The 23,286-nt window shown below is 41.1% G+C and overlaps 1 protein-coding gene across 1 annotated transcript in view; it reads right to left on the bottom strand.

The window, feature by feature from the left end:
* LOC139214723 (microtubule-associated protein 4-like) overlaps positions 1 to 23,286 on the bottom strand; it is a 69,390-nt gene that overhangs the window by 30,536 nt on the left and 15,568 nt on the right. Inside the window, exons 2-7 of the mRNA XM_070845637.1 lie at positions 23,040 to 23,126; positions 22,199 to 22,276; positions 21,236 to 21,238; positions 20,619 to 20,849; positions 15,353 to 15,766; positions 14,411 to 15,292 (exon numbers count right to left, since the gene is read on the bottom strand). Of these exons, the coding sequence (XP_070701738.1) occupies positions 14,411 to 15,292; positions 15,353 to 15,766; positions 20,619 to 20,849; positions 21,236 to 21,238; positions 22,199 to 22,276; positions 23,040 to 23,126 (1,695 nt within the window). The remainder of the gene's footprint in view (positions 1 to 14,410; positions 15,293 to 15,352; positions 15,767 to 20,618; positions 20,850 to 21,235; positions 21,239 to 22,198; positions 22,277 to 23,039; positions 23,127 to 23,286) is intronic.

Raw genomic sequence — 23,286 nt, forward strand, 5'->3', positions numbered from 1 at the left:
CACACACAAGCAAAATAGACCGATGACTGTCACAATTACTCAGCGCTGCCATATGACAGCCACCGCTCACATGTTGATGCATAGTGAGAGACACAAGGAGAAATTAGTGAGACATCACTAAAGAGTATAATCATCCTGACAAGACTCTGATCGGACTAATATTAGCCTGCGACTGGCTGCCTAAGTAAATAAAAAAAAAACACAAATATATTTTGAGGCTATAATTTACCTCATTGCTGTCATCAGGTGAATTTTGTGCTCTCGATTCATTTGTGCCTTGAAATGATTTTGAACTGAAATTATTTTGTGTTTCCCATTTTCATTTTGTTAAGTTCCTATTTCCACAGGCTCACCATCTTGATTTAGTTGATTACACTGATTTATTTGATTTAATTTTGCATATTTAATTGCAAGCACAGACAGGACAGGGGCTAATTCTTTACTTCTTCAATGATAATAGACAAAGATCTAATGAGTTCAATAAAACCCTCCAATTAAACAGTAAAAACAACTGTGAACTGTGAGCCTATTAACCGTATACATGTAGCACAAAGATACCTAATACAAGCTAACTTTACATTATATGCCTAGTGCACGATGGTAAAGAGCCAAAGGAAAGGAGGCTCTCAGGAATAAAGTCAAGATTTTCTCAAGACTTAAGGGCCAAACCAGAAAATAATAGATTCACTGTAAACTTGTCAGGGGGCCAAAAAGACTACAAAGAGATGATTTGGTTGATACATGGTAGGCATTTGTTGCTAAAATGATACCATTAAACATTTAAGTATAAATGTTATAAACCCCACAATAACTGATTTCTTGGCTACTTGGGGGCTGTGAACAAGTTTATATGGCCAACTTGATAGCAAACAGTTGTTCATTTACATATGATGAATAGAAGTTCAACAGTCACTATCTTTCATCTCCATTGTTGATCTCTACAGCCATTAGACACATTGTTATTATAAAACCACTCATTATTATTGCTTTGAAAATGGTACAAATATAGCAAAATGCTGACAAACCGTAAGAGATCTGGTGTCTTTTTCATAGCAGTCATTTTGGTGCAGTGAATAACTACTTACTGCTTATTGCTGCATTCCAGTTGCGTGTGCTACTTCTTGAGGTCAACCATTGTGGGTGTAGGCTCAACGGCAGGGCTCCCGAGACATTTAAGTGGAACTGGGCCACAATAAGTATTCAAATCTTAATTAACACCTGGGCTTTTCTTTGAGTAAAGACTGCCTACTACTGATTTTACTCCACTGCGCTACAGCTTTAATGAAAATAAGGACAGAATTGAAAAAGCACCATTGTCAGTAATGACGCTTATGGTGCTCCCATAACGTGCCATTAATCAAACTAGGGTAAAGTCCAACTGCTTTCCAAAGCCATTTCATTCAACGTATAGAACATGACTTTAGGAGGCCATGGCGAAATGAGTGTGATGTAAATTTCAACCTCCACCATCCTACAAGAAAGAAAGAGTGGTGAAATATCCCAGTTCACTCTTCGCAGGATTTGTGCTGAAGCAAAGTACGATTACAACCGTGGCCATAGGTCTCATCCTGTTCTCCCTGTTTTTGCTTAGCACTGACTTTCTGTACTAGACTAAGTAAGCTATCTATCAGAACATACACATTACATCTACCTAAAATTGTCGGCTCGAGTGATACAAGATATAATTAAGCGCTAAATACCAGGGCTTTAAAGTTGATTTGATGCAGTTTTCCAGAGTGACCTAATGACATGCTGTGCAGCACTCAAGTGCATGCGTGATGCAGAGAACATAAATTGACTTCAAGGAGTGCAACCATCTGGAATTCAGTATTCTCTCTTGACAGAATCTCTACTGGAACTGACAATTCTTCTGGTTGCTTAAAGCACTGAGTAACCTTTCTCAAGGACCAAGGTCATGTTCAAAAGGGGATACTGCTCTCACAATATGTTAGTCCGGGTTCTCTCTTCCTCCTTTCTTAATCAGTTTTTTTTTTTACTTTCTTCCATTTTCTCTCTCCCCTGTGTCTCATCTCACCATTCAGTCTATATACAATAAAGATAATATAAAAAGCCTGTTTTTGGCAGTTAGCTTACGCACTAACTTAATATAGTGGGAATACGGGTTGTGATGGTTTGTGTTATGGAGTTTGCATTCTTAACTCTTAAAACTAAAAAGATTTTAAAAAAAAAAAGATAAACTGTATGGCTAAAACAACACTAATGTAAAACTAATGTGCCATGTGCATAAACGCTGGGGGGGGGGGGGGGGGGGGGCTACCTAAACAATATTCTAGAATTTAAAGATGTAGGTAAACAGAGCCACTGCAGCCCTGCACTTAACTCTGTATTTAGTACCAAGCTTAGGGTCTCTGCCTTTGAAACACTATTTTAAACAAACCGTACATGATATTTGACCGTCTCCCACCAGCCCCACTTCACCCCACAACACACCCAAGGCCTGCACCAGAACAACAAGAACAGCTTGTCAAGCATGACTGAAAATGAATGAGTGTTATTACATAATCCTCCATAAACAATTTGTCTACTGTAACCACAGTGGGAGAGGCAGCCAGAGAGAGGAAGAGGAAGACATTAGAGCATTGTTCAGTTTCAACAGACTTGAAAAGGTTTGGGCATTACGCAAGAAATTCAGGCAATGCCTCTGCTAAAGTTTGGGTCATGCTCAGATGGGGCTTGTAACATTTAAGCCAGTAGTCAGGTTAAAGCAGAAAAATTTGTAGGTTTGACAACGGAGGTTCTGGCATTTCAAACACAAGACAAGAGCAAGTCTGAACCTTGGAAGACAATGGACCGTGATCCGTTGCATCCGATTCTCTCCTTTGATTCTCACTTTCATGTGATAACGGATGAAACAAAACTAGCTGGTGAAGCTGCACTATGCTGATTAGGTCTTTGTTATATTGTCATGTCTGACAGATTGCATCAGCGACTCGCTGGTACTCCTACTGACATCAGTTTCACTGCAGCTGCCGGTTCACACCATCGGGGCAATGTTTGCTAAGCTAGCACAAGTTTCCTCATGACGTCCCAGAAAACCGTGCCAATGTTCAACTTGTTTGATTTAGGCTTTGCATTTTGCTTGCTGATTAACTTGGGCTTTAACACTAAAAATGACTGAGGAATAAGTCTTGGCCAGAACTGACAGTCATTTCGTTGCATTTCAGCATTTCAGTCTTACATTGTGTCCACGCTCTGTCCTGCCTGTGACATTTTCTGTCAACATCAATATGGAACCACTGACGTGCGTAGGGGACCACTGACGCTTGATTGAAGGGTTAACGTTTTCAGTTTGGTCTAAGAAATGTGCAGATCTAAGAATTGCTTTTTATGTAAGCCAGCTTACAATAGGGGTTTTCAAACTATTAGTAGTTCCTGCTTGCAGTGCACCCATGGACGTACAGACATGTATCACTTGGTTACTTTGATACTTAAGAAAACTTAAAAACTGGATGATTTTCAGGCAAGTTATGGAGCTTCTTTTTCTCTGGTTTCTATGTGGATTTATGGATGTTTATTCAAGATGGACATCCAAAACAATAATACCCTCAAAGTGTCAGTCATGCTCAGTCTTAAAATATGTGTCCTGTATTTAAGTGAGTTATGACACAGAAAAACATTTGACATTTTTTGACATTTTGTGAGTATCGGGCACTGAAGGTTTTAAAGTACCCCATTAACCCCCGTGAACTGTGTGTCACAGCCACCGCTGAGCTCCAGCTGTTGACTATGTTGATAAGCAGGCCAAATCTGTCAATGCTTTTCAGTCTCTAGCCACCACTTAGTGACAGCAGATTCTGACTGTGAGTGCCTGTACAATTTCCTCAAATCACCTCTGAAGCATAATTCACTTCTCCAGTGGTCTCTAAATAGTAGTTTAACTACAGTGTATGTGCTTCTAACTTAATCCTACATTCAAGTCCTACCTCTAGAGCAAAAAAATGTGGATAAATCCACCACTGAAAATAGTCCCCTACGAAAGCGCTATTATCTCTTGTTTGACTATCAGTTCTTAAAGCTAGTGTCAAATGGGGCTACTTAGGAAGTAAAGATTCACATCTTTAGTTGGAACCAAAGGTCTTGGGTACAGGTGCCAGGTTTTTGTCTTTTAAGATTCGTTGATAACAAGAAAATGTAATATCATCAGTCACATTCTTTAAATGCATTAATATGTTTTCCTGCTGGTTCACACACACAGCCCTGGACTCTTCATACTCCTTAATTCATCAGTTTCTCTAACTAAATCACAGCTACACTAACAGCCCAGCAAATGAATGCAGAAAAACAGATCATGCCCATTTCATTCTGATGAGATTTCTGTAGCACACGCCATATATTTGATTCTCTTTGTCCTGCTGTCGTTGCTTCTTTCCATTAGTATACTGATGGTACATATGTAGCTGTGTTCTGCCTACGAAAGGACCACTGTTACATTTAAGTCCAGCGCAAATCATGTCTGAAAGTTTGAGGTTGTTAAATGTGGTTCCCCAAGTGAAACTGTAAAAATCTCTAAAACTAAAGCCTTGGCAACCTGACTAGACGGCTAGAGACACTCTGTGGAATACATGGCAGACAAATGTTGTTCAAAAGCAGGAGAACAAAATAACAAGTCATATATTTAGAAGTAGCAGCTGATGGCTCAAATTAAACGTGATACTCTTGTGTCTTTCTGGGCAAGCAAAAATCACACAGGTCACTGTAAGTCCTCCTTTTGAAGGTCACAGATTGTTGAACATCAGCTGGAGATGGAGGAAACGCAGGGAGAGAGAGGATGCTACAGCTGGTTGCCCATGGCGCTGGGCAGAGAGAGTGAGAGAGAGAGAGAGAGAGACAGAGAGAAGGGTGGGAGGATAGAGGGGTGGAGGTGTGGGGAGGGAAGGGGAGGAAGAGAAGGCAGGAGGAGGATCTTGTCAGAGCGTTTCTATTTTTACTCTTCGACCTCACTGACTGTCACACCCCGTCCACCCCTTCTCTATCCCGTCTTCCCTCACTCGCAGAGTCTCTTTGTTTCCACAGCAACCGCCTCCCATGTCTCCATGACTACACCCCCCCCCCCCCCAGACACACAATCACCAATGCAGTGATTATTGCAGTGCTGCAGCGACACAGGGAGTCTAGAGAAGACGTGACGTGGATGGAGAAGACAGAAAGGGCAGCGAGATGGAGGATGGAGAGAGAGGAAAACAAGGAGGAGGGAAAAGGAAAGGGCAAAGAGAGAGAGAGAGGTGTAGAAGCAGGAAGATGGAGGAGGGTAGACAGAGGGACTCAGGAAGACAGTGGGAGGGAGACAGAGGAATCTAGGAATAGATGAAGATGAGAGATGATGAAGGGCAACAGATGAAGGTAGCATTGATGGAGGAAGGGAGGAAAGGAAAGAGAGCTAGAAACAGGGCAGAATTAGGGAAGCGGAGGTAAAGAGATATTAAATGACGTAAAAACAGAGAGGAAAAATGTCAACCAGACAGAAGACTGGGGGTAGAGATAAAGATAGAGATTGGGGTGAAAGGAGCAAGAAAAGGAGGACAAGGAAAAAAAGAAATTCTTTCCAAAAGCTCTGAACTGGCCCACTTTTATCTGGTCTAGCTGTTTCTCTGTTGTCTCAATTTGTTTTAAAAGGCCCAACGACAGAATTTAATTATAGAAATTAGAGTTGAAAAGAGATCAGGGGAAAAGTGTGTTGACTTAACGCCGCTAAAGTCAAGAAAACATCAATTTTAAGACCGACATAATTACTTCAAGCGAAAAGAGAAGACTGGCAGCCTCTAGATTGCCGTTTCTGTTACGTGTCAATGAGTCAGATTTGGCAGGAAAGCAGGAGGAAGAAAGAACATTCAGGCATTTTGGCAACAGCAGACGGGGAAACAGCAAAAGGGCAAAATTCACTAGCGATGTGCACCAGAGAAAACAGACAGACATGACCAGAAAAGTGCAAATGATGGAATGAAGAAAAAAAACAAACAAATAGGACAGATGTCAGTCAAACCATGAAGGTGTCCGGAATGAGATCCTGCAGTCTGCAGTGCTCGTGTTGGGCTTATTCATGCCACCTTAAAAGAGATTGGCAAAACATTTGCTTTGTCGCCTTAAATAATCGCCCAGCATTGAAATGATTTGTTCAGCTTGTGTCAGTTGAAACTCTCAAATCAAGTTGACCGCTAAAAAAAAAGAGTCTCTTCTGGGTTTAATGTTGTGATATTACAGCTTGAGAATCCAGTGCTGCTCAGCAGTTGTCTGTCACATCTCAGATTCCCAAACCTCACATTAAGATAAGACGGAGTAGCTTTGACAACATTAAAACTAGACATATTCACTGTGAAGAAAGTAAATTTCTAAGATTCTAATTTTCAAAATGAACTGAAATGAAGGGAGATCAATGTCCAATATAGTCGGACTGATACTGAATCTTTGAGACTGATACTGACAATGTTGGGCAAGTTACTTTCATGATGTAATATTTTATATAACTAGTTACTTTCATATGAAAGTCACTTTACAATATTTCTGTCTGTTTGGAATAATGTGTTACACTCTTTTTGCATTACTTTCACCAACTGAGTCCTGCACTGAGTCCCTGTCTGGTGGGAGGATGTGGAAAATGTGGTTTACCGAAGGGCTGTTCCTGTCATGCCAGGGTCTGGTTTTCTTGCAAACTGGTTGTCTGGGATATCTGCGCAAGGTAGGTGGGAAACTCCGTCTGATAACAGGCAATATAAGTTGGGACACACGTGGATCATTCTTGTTGCGAACACTATGCTTCCTATATCATCAATGAACCTGAGCTACATCATGCATGAGAGCAGTGCTGCACATGCACCGCAGAGATCTGCTGTGCAAGCATGAAAATAGGCCGGTCTTCTATTTAATGTGTGCAGGTATACAGGAAATGACTTGATGATTGCCAATGAGCTTGTGGGCAGTTTGGTTCTGAGAGTTTCAATTGTTATTGATTTTGTCCAGTCACCTGTGACCTTCACAACAGCTGAGAGGAGAGACTGAAGAAGACTGAAGAAGACTGAATGACGGGGAAATGACAAAAGCTTACAGACCTGTGATGGAACCAACAACGCAACTTGGAAAGAAAAAGCTCGACGTCTTATTTTCCCTGTGACCTACGGAGTATATGTGCTGGAGACTCAAAGGTGGCTTGGTATCACATTACTTAATTACTAAATGTGATAATGTTACTGAAAACCTATCAGGTAACACGTTATAGTACTTTGTTACTGCTCAAAGTGATATATTACTGTAACGTTACTCCCAACACTGGATACTGATGATATCTGATTTTAAAAATCAGATGATGATATATTTTATTCTATCATAAAAGTATCACTTTGTAGTTTGTTTGTTCTTTTAATTGTGACATACTTGTCTTTGTTCTCAGTTTGACAAGCATTTCTGTACTGAAATGTCTTTATGGGCCAACATGTGCTGTGCCAACGCATCCTCGATGAGCTAATTGCAGCTAATGTATTGGCCTGGTTGATTTATCACTCTAACTCTCGAGCCTGTTAAACGGTTGTGTGCTTTGGACAATAATCAACAGCAGGACAGCGACAAATCATATTTTCTATTGATTAATGATAACTTTTTCAATTAAAAAAAATGCCCATAACAATTCCATGTCTTCAGGTTGTTGGTTTTGTCTGACAGACAATCCAAAAACCCAAAGATCGTTTTCAATTTATGCTGAAAACAGCAAATCCTCACATTTGAGGAGCTGCAACTAGAAAGCGGCTGACTGTTTTCCTTGAATAATGACTTAACCTTTTTTCAGTGATGTACCCCCTGTGAAATAATTTTTCATCCAAGTACCGGGCAAAGCATTTTTGGTTGAAAAAAAAAAAAAAAAAAAAAAAGGACGTAAAACACAGCACCGTGTCATCAGTGTCTGATTTATTACAGTTTGTAACTGGGCTTTCCGCATCGTGTTTTGAGATGTCCTGAATTCAGTAAGTCACTACACGATCAGTGGTGGTGAACTCGGTTCATTTTACGGACTCGGGTTACTCTGAGTCACTCACTAAAGTGATCCGGTTCACTTGAGTCACTTGGGTCAGTCTTGTTGCACCCCCCTCCCCCCAAAAAAACAAAAACAAAACACTGTCGCTGTGGATTGACCCATGGTAAGGATCCACATACACATTATTAGGCTACCACTGTAACAGACGTTTACACCAAAAAACAAACACAACTCAAACACAAATAATAACAAATGGAACAAAAATGTGCAAATCAATTATAAATTAAAAAAAATAAATTAAAATTATTAAAATTAAAACATGTATATGTCTGTATAACTATATGCAAACTATAGTTTGTTGTTGTTTTGCTTACAATACTACTACTACTTATAATAATAATAATCCTCATAGCATGTGCATAAAATAGATCAGCCACATAACGAAATCCAGTGTGTCTAACCACCTGTATTTAACTTATTACTGAGATTCACTGGCTGGAGTGAAGTCAGTGAACCGGATCACCTGAGTCCGCGGTGTTTCCGGTGAGTTCGCGGTGTTTCCGGTGAGTCCACGGTGTTTCCGGTGAGTCCGCTAACTCGCCTTGTGTACTTAGCAGCAGCCAGCCAGAGCACCCATAGGATCCGGGTTAATGGAGACCTCGGACTCGTGAATCCTGACTCATTAACCCGGTGATTCAGGAACCCACCAGCTCTGCTGAAGATGTTCCGGCTTCATGCCACTGTTGGCTAATTTCTCCCCGCAGTAAAAACACAGGGCCTTGGGTGGGCTGCAACTCGTAACACCCATTAAAACATATTCTTCTGAATCCTGTCTGAATGTTGCCGCTTCTGGTTTCGCCTTCTTTGCCACTTGTCCCTCCATGTTTTCAGCAGCATTGCTGCTGCGCTTTAACCACGACTCCATTGTTGGCGTTCTTAAGACAGGTGCCAGGTGATGCCATGTGGCACGTGCCAGGTTGGGTCAAACCATCCTGGTATGGGGGAGACTCTGGGTTTGGGGTAATTAAATTGAATAGCCTACTTGATATAAAATTCGGTTTATGAACTTACACTTATATTTTATTGGAATGTTTATTGAATTAATATATTTTATAAAGGATTTTTTAGTTGATGCAATTTTTAAAATATTTTTTAAAAATCTGACGTACCCCCTGGAGTGCCTTCAAGTACCCCCAGGGGTACTCGTACCCCCAGAGTCATTTAAGTTTGTTTTAACTGATCAAATAAATGGACTAAATCATCTCAGTGTAAATAATACAAATATTTAGAAGGTATTATATATTATTATAACATCGGACTCTGATTTGGGAACAATCCTACTCTGGCTCTGTCTCATGCTCCTTCAGTGTGTCTTTGTTTGGTCAGAGCTGCAGTCCTGCCAGCAGACACCTGATGGAGCCAGTGAGCTGGGGGTTAAGCCTCAACATGATTATCAATGTGAAATGTAATGCCAGCCAACCACAGCAGTATTTATTTTCCCAAACTAATTCTCAAGGACAAAACCACATTCCATCTCGTGTGTGTGCTTACTTGGACTTGGTTAAGGTTAGGGTAAGCAGCATCAAGTCAAAGAGGGTCAAGGATGGTCTCTCTCTCTCTCTCTCACACACGCACACACACGCACACACACGCACACACACTCTAGCATACACATACACAGAGATGACTTTTTCACACTTTTTCCCCATTTTACGGGCCACACACGTCTGCATGGTGTGGGCGAGGGTGTCCTCGGCTCAAGTAAGGGTAAAACAGTCCCAGCCATCAATATTGTATTTGGGAGAAATTTGGGAGATGTGACGGCAGAACACAGGCTTATAAATAGAGACAGACGGGCAAGATAAAGACAAGAGAAAGAAATGGGCACAGACAGAATAATGCAGTGATAGAGCGGACATGCCTAACCTATTCACCGATCCCCTCGGCGGACAGCTAAGACACCTTACCTACACTGTGTGGACAAAATCTTCCACGTGAACTCACACGTATACTGTGAAGTGACAAAATATGATGATTAAATGATTCAGAAAAGAAGAAGTGATGTGATTTCATTTTCAGCCGACACTTAATCTACCTCTCAAAAAGAATATAATGTGAGTTTGTGTCATCTAAAGTATCTTGTAAATACAGCTGCAATCAAACAGTTTATATCAAAAGACTCTGTTTTGCACATTGTATGTTTTGTAAGTACAATGTCTGGTCACGTGGTAATCTGAAACTATTACTTATATCATCTTCTGTTATTTACTCCAGATGCATTACCCACGGACGTGTCCAAAAAAAAAACAGGTGCGTAGCAGTGCACCTTGTCCGCTTCACATTTGGTTTTAAGTGTGCTTGTCGCCGGTGACAATGATGATGTCCACACAAAAGACACAACATCTAAGCTTCTGGAGATGCGTTTGGTCGTTTTGGTAACATGGGGAATGGCATCCCCCCCCCCCCTCATATTGCCAACTGGTTATTAGTATTAGAAAGAACCACAAACTTAAAGAAAACAAAAGGCCAATTTCTACTAGACCAGTAAAAAATAAGACATTGTACCGTCTGCACTTACAAATCGCATGAAATGTGTGCAGACGTGGCGTAACAGTGCCAGATCTCTGCCGAGTCCAGCACTGACGAAGAACCAGCTTTAGAGCAACATATTCATCCTGGAACAACTTAGTGCTGACTGAATAAGCAAAGTGAAAAAGCCCGGATGGTGCTGTCCTCTGCAGCAGAGACAGCCTTTCAACAAACAAACAAAAGGTCGCAGACTTAAGGCTATGCGATGAAGGAAGAGCGACAGAGTTTCTCTAAAGATTCAACGTGATTTGTACTTATCGAGACAGATGAGAATACTTTTTGTGGGAGGCACATTTGCCATTGTTGGGCTCATTTGTCGAGTATACACATATCGCATGTCCTTGTCACCAAACAACCATTCATGTGGAGTGAAATATAACAATGCAACCATACGACAGTTATCTTCTTCCAATTAAAGGTTATAACATCTTTCACAGTATCACAAGTTACACCAAATAGACTCTTTTCACAGCACGTCAAAGCAGGAAAAGTACAAGTGTAGATAATAACAAGAGCGCGTGTCCCAGTTCACTATGTCAGTGAGTGAACATGCACTATTGGGGAACGTGGAACTGACTCACCTCAATAGAACCGAACCATCATGAATCAATTCAACCTGTACTTTTCCCGCATTAACAAGTCAAAATGTCTGCAGTGAAGAAGGGTTTCACCAACCCTGGATGTTCTTCAGATCTACTTTACCAAATTTGTTATAAATGTCATCAAATTTGGAATGCATACCCAAATAGTCACCATCCTCCAGTATTGTCGCAATATTTGATGATAGCATTTTAGCTCCAGCTCACCAATTCATTCTACAAATCAGACCAGTGTTGGCGTGCACATGCAGTGTGTCTCCAGGTATTGTCGTTCCAAATTTGAAAAAAATCTAATTACGTTGCTCACTTTTTGAAATTGAACACAGACAGCACTACTCATTTCTCCACGGCTACATGTTGCCATCTAGTGCCCTCTCAAAGTGTAATTCCAAGATCTCAAATTAGACCAACTGTTCATCACACAATCACAGTAACACCACTGTGAGCTCAAACGTGTCCAGTTTCATACGTTTCATGTAAGAATGAAATATGAAAACGGAGAAAAGAGAAACTTGTTTTACCTGTTGTTCGAGGTCATGTCATTGGTGGCATTATGAAAGAGAAAAAAAGGGGAAGGGGGAGAGAAAAATAATGTTCAGTCGCTTCAGAATCAGCTTCCGCATTCAACTCCACTTCTCCTCTCAACCTTAATGTCTCATCGGTATCTCATGGTTAGAACTTCTGATACAATGATTAAAAAATTTGTTTAAAAACTCCACTTAGAATCAGTGCGACAGACACTGTGTTAGTGAGTGCTACTATGTGAGAATAAAGGCATACAGTGTTAGAATTTGGAAACTAGAGCTACAGAGTCAGATTCAATTAATTGTTCAAGATCAGTTAACATGTGTTTCACAAACAGTGTCGAGTACTGGGTAAGATTTTAGCAGTGAGAAAGGGCTGAAGAGAAGCATAGAGGGAATCACACTACATGATAAAGCTTCATTCAGCAGACTGTGAGATGTAGTCAAAGACAGAGCCCTCATGATTGAAACAAAGCTTTATCAGGAGGAAGAAGCGTTAGGTCATCTCAAGGTTTTCTCCAGTGTACATGAGGTCAGACAGGCCAAAGGGGCAGCTGGCGTAGACACTGGACATTAGACTGCTGGTTACTACATGGTCAAAAGTATGCCATACACATAACTGTCCAGAGTCTGCAGTTCTGTTCTTCTGACGTAATAACTGGAGGAAACCCTGATACTTGAATGTGATTTTATATTTCATATTGGATAACATACTAGACAGGCAGATTCTAACCTGGATTAGGATTTGAACAGGAACAAAAAAAAGGTTTTTTTAAACCTATAAACTTCACTGGATCTTTGCATTGCAGGATCAAAGGTCACAAGTGGTTAAAGACCAATTCCTACTGTAACTCTCTGAGTTTGATGGTTTTATATTGACTTTGAAAATTCGCCAGGTCATAGTGATGGTTTTGTACTGGACTGCAATATATTCAGAGGTGTTTCTGATAGCTAAACATCATGAACTTCACAAAGGTACAAATGATGGCAGAGGTACTGTTTTGAATTGCAGGACTGTACATTTGTACCCGATGCGTTGGCCACTGAGTGCAGAAGTTTGACAAAAACATCTTAACTCAATGTCAAGTTATTAGAGCTTTCAGTCACATCTTGTGGCATTTATCATTGTGATGAGTTGCTTTTTCTTGGCTCAGTTGTCATCACGTGACTCAAGTAGCGACCCATAGCCACTGGCAAGCGGTCACATGATGGCTGGGAAAGATAGCTAGGCAGGGAAACCTTGAGTTAAGAGAAGCTTTTGTAAAACTCCAGCTCTTGTCTAATGGGTTCAAATACTGTATACTTAACCCCTTGTTGCCTGTTGTCGCGAATTCGCCTCAAACCTCTTCCGGTCTTGATGCAGCTGAGGTGGCCTCTGTACCCCACTAATGCCGGTTGATGCATCTTCTATGTATACATTATATATACATAGAAGCATACATACATAAATAAATATATATATATATATATATTCTATGCGTATATACATAAATATTTTATTATACTATTATTATATTGTACTGGTCTATGCTATATTCAAATTAACAATCTCCACTTAATTTAGCATCTGCTTGAATGCAAAAACACAAATAATTAATTTTTTATTATAATTGTAAATAAATTCAGGCAGTAAGGGGTTAAGAATCCACATGAAAGTTGACTGAAGGGGTTTTAGGCATTGAATTAGACAATATTATCTTACTCCAGATTGGTCTTCAGTGGGCAGCATGTGTCAGATTTGCTGCCCACTGGGAACCAAACCAAACTTAGTGTCCTACAATCTCTGTCCTATCTCTCTGCTTCTACAGATGAAAAAATGTGTGGTTAAAAACATCAACAGTTGCAATAAATAAAACATAAGACACAATGAACCCACAAGATCAAGAAAATTGGATAATTGCAGGTTGTGCCTTTCCAACCTAAATCATGCTTTTCATTAACGAATCAATTCTGAACATCTTTTCCTGTCATGTGTCCTTGTGTAACTTTTCTACTACTACATTAATTTGCCTATGCAATTGACAAATTACAATAACTGCAATATTGCCGACTGTAAATCTAAAAGGCGTTAACAAAATGGCTTTGCGATGCAAGGACCCAGGTAATCTTTGTGTTTCAATAAGCAGACAGGAGATAGTGATAGGTTACACAGGCAGTTGACAATCAGATGAAACAGTAGACAGTGAAGCAAGCATAGATAGTGGAGCTATCAGCAGCAAGTCAAGTAATAAAACTGTTATGATCATGGTAACAGATACACAGAGGCAGGCAGAGGGAAATCAAATCAGACAACTTTTCATGTTACCCTTGCAGTTTTGTTGTTATAGGGCCCGACCACACTTTTGGCTCCAATAGTCATGCCAACAATTGGGAAATGTGATACATCATGGACAAAAACGTCTAGTAAATTTAGAGTTAAAACCATTTTTTCGGAGGTGTTTTTAATGGCAATACGGGGCAGATTCATGTGCAGATCTACTGTAGATATGAATATCTGATTAAAGCACGAGATGTTTTAAATTTATCTGTCGGGCCCTGGTTATTACAGATATATAGAGGAAAGGATCAAGCACCAAGCAGACCTGGTGCTCAATTGACAGACAGAGAGCCATGCATTCAGGAAGACAAATAGTGGTTACTTCCTGCTATCCTAACCTACAGTCATTTTGTTCAAATTAGCCCAATGTTATTCATTATCTTCCCTGTAGTTCACCAACCTTCCAATGGGGGGAGCTGTAGCGACGTGGACTCCTGGTGCTCTGAGTGTGCGGGGAGAGTGGGAGGGGCTGCAGGGGAGATGGAGGGAGGGAGAGTGGCTGCTGCTGAGCTAGTGGGCGTGGCTACGCTTTTGCGGGGAGTGCCTGATAGTGATTCGTCCTTACAGGGAGAAGCTGAGCAACTGAGGGGCATGGCTAAAGCGGTAGTGGGCACGGTAGAAGTGGATCCTGTGGAGGCTGTTGCTGCTGTGATAACGAGAGAAGTGGCTGCAGTCACATTGGGTTGGGCGGCAGAGGATGTGAGTGTGGCTGAGGGGACGAAAGGCTTGGCGTCTACATTGAGGGCCGATCCAGCTGCAGTGGGTGGAGGGTGTGTGCGTGCAGCAGCTAAGGGTGATGGGGTGGTGGACAACACGGAAGCAGAGGGAGGGTCTGGAGTGCTCTTGGAGGAGCTGAAAACAGAAATGGCGTGTGAAGCAGGGATGACAGTTTCTGTCAGGGTGGACTTCAGGGGAGCAGTAGCAAGGGAGGGGGTGCTGGTGATAGGGGTGGTAGTCTGTGAGTCGGGAGTGGAGCCTGGAGGAGTCTGGAGGACTGAATCCAGGAATGAGAAGGTCTGGGAGACTGGGCTCAGATTGTCTCCCGTCATCAATGCAAGACTACTGCTAACATCCCCGGCTAAGCCACTCCTGTTGGCAGCACTAGTCACTGAGTTAACGTAAGGTTCGGGTTTGCCGGTCGAAACTTTCTCTTCATTTGCTTTTTGACCATCTTGAGCAGATGGAGGGAAATCGTCTACACACATTGGCTCATAGGACCGTGGAGATGAATCTGTTACGAGGCTAGCAGGGGAATGGTTGGTGAAATTTATGAGTATTTCTGCTGGGGCAGAGGGCAAAACAGGGCCGGGTCTGGAGTTTGGAGCTTTGGGGTCAGAAGGACAAGAGTCAGTGGTTGTAGCCCAAGTAGGAGAGGCCGTAGCCTGGGCAGGAAAGATGGGCTGCTGGGGAGCTCCCCACTCCTCTGGAAGTCTTGCCCGACTCTTAGTCTTCTTGCCTTTCACTCTACCCCCTCCTCCACTCTCCCTGATTTCCCACTCCCAGTTCTCCTCATCCTCATCCTCTTCCGCCTCCTGTCCGCCCTCATCCTGCATCCCATGCTTGTCTGTTTGGCCGATGTTATTCTCTTGGTTGGACAAGAAGTCGTGAACCTCATCATGGCACTTTCTCTTCTTCTTCTTCCGCCTCTGCTGTTGCTTGCAAGCTTCGCCCCCCGGCCCCATTCTCTCAGGGCTGAGGGGTTCAGAGGAAGTGGAACTGCTGTCATCCACTGAGCCGCTGGGTGAGAGGACGGGAGCTGCCGAGGGGGGGGAGGGTTTTATAAGAGGAGGAACCAATCACATACTGTATTAGAGAATCACCTGCCAAAAAGCCATCAGATTGTGGTTACTATGGGTGGTTCTTATTGCTTAACGTTTACATTTACTGTTTCATGACAATAAATAAGTGAAATGACTGATTTGATCACAGGTGTAAGGTTCAAACCAGTTGCAGTGATACCTGAAAGTCAATTATTTGTTTGTGATGCATAGTTTTTTGTAAGGAAAGGCTACTGTAGAACTTGTTGCTCCTTCTTACACAGAGGTAGACAAAGTCATGGATGCCATTTTTTTCCTACGTTTTTGCACGTAGTTTGAAGGTATGTTGAATGGGTTAGGGTTAGAACAAAGGTATTACGAGTATTTAGGACAAAACCACTCCGGGTGAATGTATCAGTATATGTTAAGGATCAGGGGGTGCTTGCCGAGAGGCAATCATAAATTGTTTGCACATATAAATATGAAGTCGTTTGCAAAGTTTGTTAAATTGCCTGGAGTGATGCCACTTGTTTGAAATTGAAAAAAAAATCTGGTGTTGTGGAGTTTGAAAGAAGTGAGTTTACCCACATCTCTGCTCAAAGCTGGTGGCTCAAGGCTACATAAGCCACTGTAGCGTAATATACCCAAATCTCCATCTGAACTGGATCTGTCGACATGCGTGACTATAGGTGCCAGGTTTTGATAAGTAAGAACTGATGCTTGCTCATGTGGGAATTCTTGAATCCTTAATGTTGAATTCCTGAATCGTTGGGTCTCTCTCTAATTAAAGAGTTTGGTCTAGACCTGCTCTTTATGTAAAGCGTCATGAGATAACACTGTTGTGAATTGGCGCTATATAAATAAAGATTGATTGAGATTGATTGATTGAACTATGCATTGGAATAAAAATCTGATGTATCAATTTAAATCCCTTTAAAAAACGGTCCATTACAAGTCTGACGATGCTACTGGAGCGCAATGATAAGTGGTGCTCTTTTAAAGGGAGCTAGTTTGAGCAAAGGTAAGAGATAGAGATAGAGATAAAAGGCTTCCGCAAGTTTGTCCGACTCTGCGCAACTGGGAAATCGCTTCAGATTCAAGTCATGAGTACAATAATGCAAAGGAAAACTCTGAACTTAATAAAGGCACAATGCATGCCCATTACCTGACTATCCAGAGCTCCTCAAGGATGAAGCAACGTCACTAGTGTGGAGGTAGTGACCCAGGGAGGGTTATATTTGCATGTTAGCACTGCACTCACACATTTTGCCGTACAAGTGAGCAACGACTCTTGCCCTGCTGCATTTGCTCCTTGTACAGACAATATGCGAGGAAAGTTTTTTCATCTCTTAATGTTTGAAGCCACAGTAACCATAGTCTGACTGCTTTTAGGGCAACCTTTGGGCACAACCTTTTGAATGATTCATAAAATATGATGTATGTGATGGTGCCTGCTTTTATAAATACATTCAACCTGTACTTTACTCACCTGTTACAGACTTTGTATGGATCAGTAAAAGTTAAATTCAATTAGATGTACATAATCAATATATATAAAGACAGAGGGGTGCTGTTTAACAGCAACACAATCGTTCAACACTGGGCATCAGGTGATAAGAATTTTCTCTGGTTGTCCTGCTTGGTTGTGTCACAGTTGCGACATGGGTGTGTCCCATTTCTTTCATAGTGAAACTTGTTTGAATTAACTGTTACTGCTTACATTTCATATAAAACTGCATTTTTACACAAATTTGCCAGATTGTTACGGTTCTAACTTTGTGGGACTGTTTTAAGAACCTCGCTTTTTGTCATTGCAGGTTCTTTTTTTTTTTTAATAATCTGTATATGAATACAGTAAAATGGGAGAAAATAAAAGTGAAAAGATCAATTTTCTGGTCATATATCTTGTAAAATTCTGAATGTCTGGGACAGACTGTGGTTTAAAATGGCACTTTTCTGTCAAACAGTGAATGCACTCTGTGATTCCTCTTTCTGATATAATAGCATTGATTCTAAAGATCATAAATGTCATCGTCATCATTATTTTCCAGCCAGCAGTGACGGTCTCGTGTAGGGAGCAGGCACACACAGCAGAGCAAAACAAACTGATAGCAATGAAGCTCTGAAGCAACTTAACAAGGCGTATGAATCAGAGACATTACACATAAGGAAAGAGCATGCATGGTTAAATATAAGTACATGCATGTGATAATGGTAATAAATGGATCATCGTCATGCACGCAGAAAGACTAAAGTGATCTAAAATGACACATTAAACGTATGGAATGTATCACAGAATCACAAAACATTGACAAACTGTGCAACATGCAAGGTTTAACAAGCAACACAGAAAATTCATCTTGCGCTGAAATAATCCCTTCATTTGTCTGTTCCCACTATCTCCTCTTACTTGGGGAATGAAGTCATCACAGTTGGGTACGGCTTTTTCCTCTGTAGCCATATTGCGCAATTATTTTTGACAAGCACTTTATCAGCTCCGAAAGAGTGAGAGACAGACAGATGAACAGACAGATAGAAACAGACAGATAGAGGGAGAGACCGTGTAAATAAAACCCTGACCTACGCACACACCTCTGTGCACATCTTGCCCTCTTTTCTCAAATCATTATTCCTCTATCTCACTTTTCCTCCCCCCCATCTTGCCTAAGTCTGTCTTACATCACTGGATGTTCATGTGAATCCAGAGAAAGGGTGCACTCCCGCTAAATTTGGCAAATGACCCTGTTTTTCTAAATTGATTGAAGTTGCTATTTTCTCCCTTTGGCCTCCGACGCTTCCCCAGCAATAAACAGCTCGAAGAAGGGATGAGGCTGGGGCATTATCATCTATATTTAAAGTGATAAGGTTTTTAATTGGAGTACATCTTAATCTGGAGTCTGGCAAACCGCCAAGAGAACATTTTTTTTGTTGGAGCGCTGGTTACCTCAAATACATTTGCCTATGTAAAAGTGCAGAATGTGAGAGTCTGAAATGTTGTTTAATAGGGGACTGAAACCCACTGGCACCAGCAAAGACAGACAGTCCTGTGTGAGCAGTTCAAGAGGGCTGGTTAAGTAAAGCTAAATGTAAATGTGTCATCACTGTCCTGTAGAAGTCTTATACCTCTCGAATCAATTTAAATGGATGAGTCACAAATATTGGTGAGGGGGGGGGGTTATTAATGGCTCTTATTTAGATTCACAAAGCAGGTCGTTGTGTCATATTTCCGCTGTGAAATAAAAACCTTTGAATTGTATCTTTAACCGAAAACTTGTTTTAGATAAAATATTCCCATTTAAGAGCAAAAATAATATGATTGCTGTAAAAATGTGAAAGGGCATCGACTGATACGACAGGAGACTCCCTCTGTGAAACAATTAAACTTTTTTAACTTTTTTAATTTTGCTCCATTAGATTAACCAGTGATGTGAGACAGTACTTGCTGTGATAAATGTTTCTTTATGATATTTTGAATAGATGTTTCTTGACACACCTCTATACTAAATGCTGCCATTGGTCATGTAGAGGTAAAAAAAAAAACTTTACATGAGATTGCTCATCAGTATTAGTTACCTAAATCCAGAATTTTAAAATAGCAGCATGAGGTTCCGTGACTGCAAATATAATGTTCACGGTCAAACAAACAGAGCTGCAGTTTTCATTGTGAAGACGTGGTAAAAAGAACAAAAAAGTGTGGTGGTCATGACAGCATCCATTGATGGCCACTATTATTCAGTCTTTCCACAATTAATCTGCGGTTTCTAGAGGAAAGCTGCTGAAATTTCCTGTAGTGCGCTGTCACCTGTGTCACCGCAGCATCATATCTGCTTCAATAACCGCTGAACTAAAATAGTAACTGTTGCATAACAACCAGCCTGTGCTGCTAGCTAGCTTCAAGCTAGCAGGGCTATCTTTAGCGCTCCATCAACACAGGAGGCAGAGGAGAGAAAAATAAAACCCTGAATAAGAGCTGGCTAAATGTTTCATAAGATCTACACGACTGAAAGTTGTTTTAAAAGTTCACTTGAAGGATTTGGAGTCTCGTCATGAAAGCGTTTTTTTGTTGTTGCCCCTTTCTTTTTGTTTCTGTTTTTAAATTCAGCTCATGTTGAGCTGTTATTGACTTCAGCAGCTATTGATTATTACAAGCATTAATAATTAAAATCATAGAAATAAAAATAATAACATTGCACGAGCAGCAGTAAGCTGTCTATCTTCTCATCAGACTGCGCTAACTAATAAAGCCTGTGCAAGCACACAGGACAGCCTACACACGGTCACTGCGTAGGTCTCATCTGTCTGTTGATCCGGTTTGTCAGTGAATAAAGAGAATAGCAAAGTGCACAAAGCATAAAGTCATGGGGCAACCAGCGATGTAAAAGCAGAGCTGGAACTGTTCCACCTACAGTAAAAACAAGTAGAAAAGGCTGCCCTCTGCTGATGAAAGCACATCCCGTGTGATCAGGCTGTTACTCTTCTCCTGTCACCACTCGTGCCTGCTGCCCCTCTAAAGAAAACTCGTGCCAACTTTCTAGTAGGCTGGTAAAGGCTAAAAACGAGATTAGCATAACATTTGAGGTTCTTCTAAATTCAATTCAAGCTATGAACAGGATTTAGATTGTCATCCTTCTTTGTAACTGTGCGACAATCCAGACTCTCCTCCCAGACATACATGAAAACACCTGTTCAGTGTTTCAGTATTCACATTGAGTGGTAAATGTACTCAGCTGTTGTTTTGTAGAAAAGGTGATGACTCCCCGAACCACACTACGTGTACCATAATGTCCTCCACTCCACTCTCCTACCTCCACCACGCATACAGTATCACATGCAGCCAACCCTCTCTGATACCTGTAGAATGATCCATAGGGTGGATTCCTGGGCCACCGGAGGACAACAGATCACTGGTTTTAAATGGACTGCTTCCACTGGTGCTTTTGTTTTCCACACCAAATGGGCCTGAGCTCTTCTGGGTATCCGTGGCCGACCCTATCCCGGTCTGACCGAGAGTGGAGCTCATGCTGGTCTGAAACGGCGGCAGGTTAGACCCCACGGTCCCTCCAATCCCAGACTGAGAGAAGCCTGATGGAGAGACAGAAGATACAGATAAATAATAATACAGGTGAGACCAGGTAATTGCTTTATTTGGTAACAACTAAGCATAACTAGACTGGCCTGCTTTAAGTAGAAATATAAAGCAGGTAACGTAATGTGTTATAATGAGTTTCACTATACTAGTTAACTAAATTTAACCAAAACCTAACAATGTTAAAGCTACTATGTACTGTAGAATTTGAGGAGTTCCTATCATCGTCTGTCTGCCAGTTTTCAGAGTCATTTCAGAGTATAACGGGTTGAAAGCACAGGCAACCCCCAATAAGTGACCAGGTGCTGGAGCACCCATTATACAAGTAAGACATTACTATAAAAAGTGTTGCGTTAGCATAACATTATACTGTATGAAATACCTGCTGATTACCATCAAAATATACCAAACACTAGATATTTGCCAGATGTCTCACATCAGTGCAAAAACGCATATTAGATTACTGAACAGGCAAAACGTCACTGCTTCATTTCATTGCTTTTCTCAAAACAATTAGTACAACGACGCGATGCAGACATCCGACTGTCTGAGAGTCTCTGACTGATCACTACTGCGTTGATCCTAGAGCCTCACAAAAGGTACTCCAGGTTCATTTAACACCCATGAACACACGTCAGGTTGTTTTACTTCGAAACGAGCGCATCCTCCTACAACACCTTCCAGAGCTTTGCACCAAACGTAATCCATGACTGACCGGACGGCTAATTCTTCACTCTGTGTTTGTTAAAGTTTAAAATGTCACTACACCCGTGTGATAAGAACAAAATGACCTGTTCTTTTCACCGTCGTGTAGCATTATGTGTTTTTGCATACGTTTGCCATAATGTGATATATATTGATATCTGAAAAACGTTCTTTATTGAGCAGCCAAGAATAAGACGATAAAAATAAAAAGGAGAGCCAATAAAAGAATGTAAAACAAAGGTATTTAGATGAGAAATGACTAAAGTGCTGATAAGACAGTGAAAGTAGCTAAAGTACATATATATAATACATATAGCTAATAGATACATATACAATATATACAACTACAAAGCAGCAGCAGCCTGCATTAAGACGTATGTTCTATTTTGTACTCTCATGTTGATTATTGCATCAATTACAATTCTGCTCAGCAGATTAGCTTGTACAGTATGTCACTAGATTGTTTTGTGAGCACACGAACAACAAAACATCTAGAGCTAAAAGAGGAAAACCATTTCATACATCTCCGGCCACATTCAAATCATCAGCATACAGATTTAAATAATATTTGAATCCAATTTGAACCACCAATTTCAGCCACATGAGCTCATGTTTTTAGAGGTAAAAAAGTAAAGCAGACCTAGAAATGAGTCAGGCATGCTGCTGTCCTTTGTCTTGTTCGGGCTCCACTGATCCGTCCTCCCGCCCATCATAGAACCTGAGAGACAGACAGACAGACAGACACACACAGGCAGACAGAAGGAAGGAAAGAAATAGGAGAAGAATGAAAAACAGTTTGAGAATTATAGAGGACAATAGGGGCAGAGAGCGAACCAAAGAGATCTATAGAGAATGGGAGGAGTGAAAAAAAATGATCGGGAGAATGAAAGAAAGCAGCGGGTTAGAACATGAAATGAAATGGACTAAGCTAATGTTAGAAATATTCAAAATACTGAAACAACCTGTTTGTGTGTTCATTTCAAATGTGTGCATGCAGTGTGTAAAGGTAAATGGAAACACCAGAAATGTCCCATTTTTGGTCATTTTGACACATCAGTAGGAAAAGCACAGGTGTAAATAACAAAATGAATAATGAATGAATTCCGTGCAGCTGCTTCAGTGTCAGGGTCCTGCTATTGTTCCTGCTGGCTCACTGTCACACTGTCCTGGCTTACTGGGACACTTGAATAGAACTGAGCCATAAATAATGTTCCTGGTAACAATAATAAAGTTGTGATAATAAAGTCCAATAGTAAAGTTTTGGTATTCATGGCGACTACATGCAGGATGCAGAACTGTCCTTCTGCTGTGTGGTCAACAGGATCAATACAAAACAGAGTACAGATGTACATCATGAGACGCTGTGCCCGCACTGGCAAGTGTTTAGGATTGACCTACAGGGGGCACTACAGCCCCCCTGCATCCTCTAAACTAAAGTGGGAAAACTGTGTGATAAATAACGGCACTCCTTCCACCCTCACCAGACAGGTAGTCAGAGCTGAATGCAGACTGCCCCGGTGGGTCTTGGCGTCCTCCTGATGACATCATTGATGACATCATTCCTGGACCTAAAGGAGATAAACAGCATTATCACCACGATCACCAAACAACAAGGCAGACATACAGACATCATCATAGACGAGCTCAACAGGAGCTTCCTTTTTCATGTCGTACATCGTGCTGCAAGCTTTTTATTGTCTATACCGTTCATACTGCATACATTTCCAG

The sequence above is a fragment of the Pempheris klunzingeri genome, chromosome 15 (assembly GCF_042242105.1).
Source record: "Pempheris klunzingeri isolate RE-2024b chromosome 15, fPemKlu1.hap1, whole genome shotgun sequence".
NCBI classification, from domain to species: domain Eukaryota; kingdom Metazoa; phylum Chordata; class Actinopteri; order Acropomatiformes; family Pempheridae; genus Pempheris; species Pempheris klunzingeri.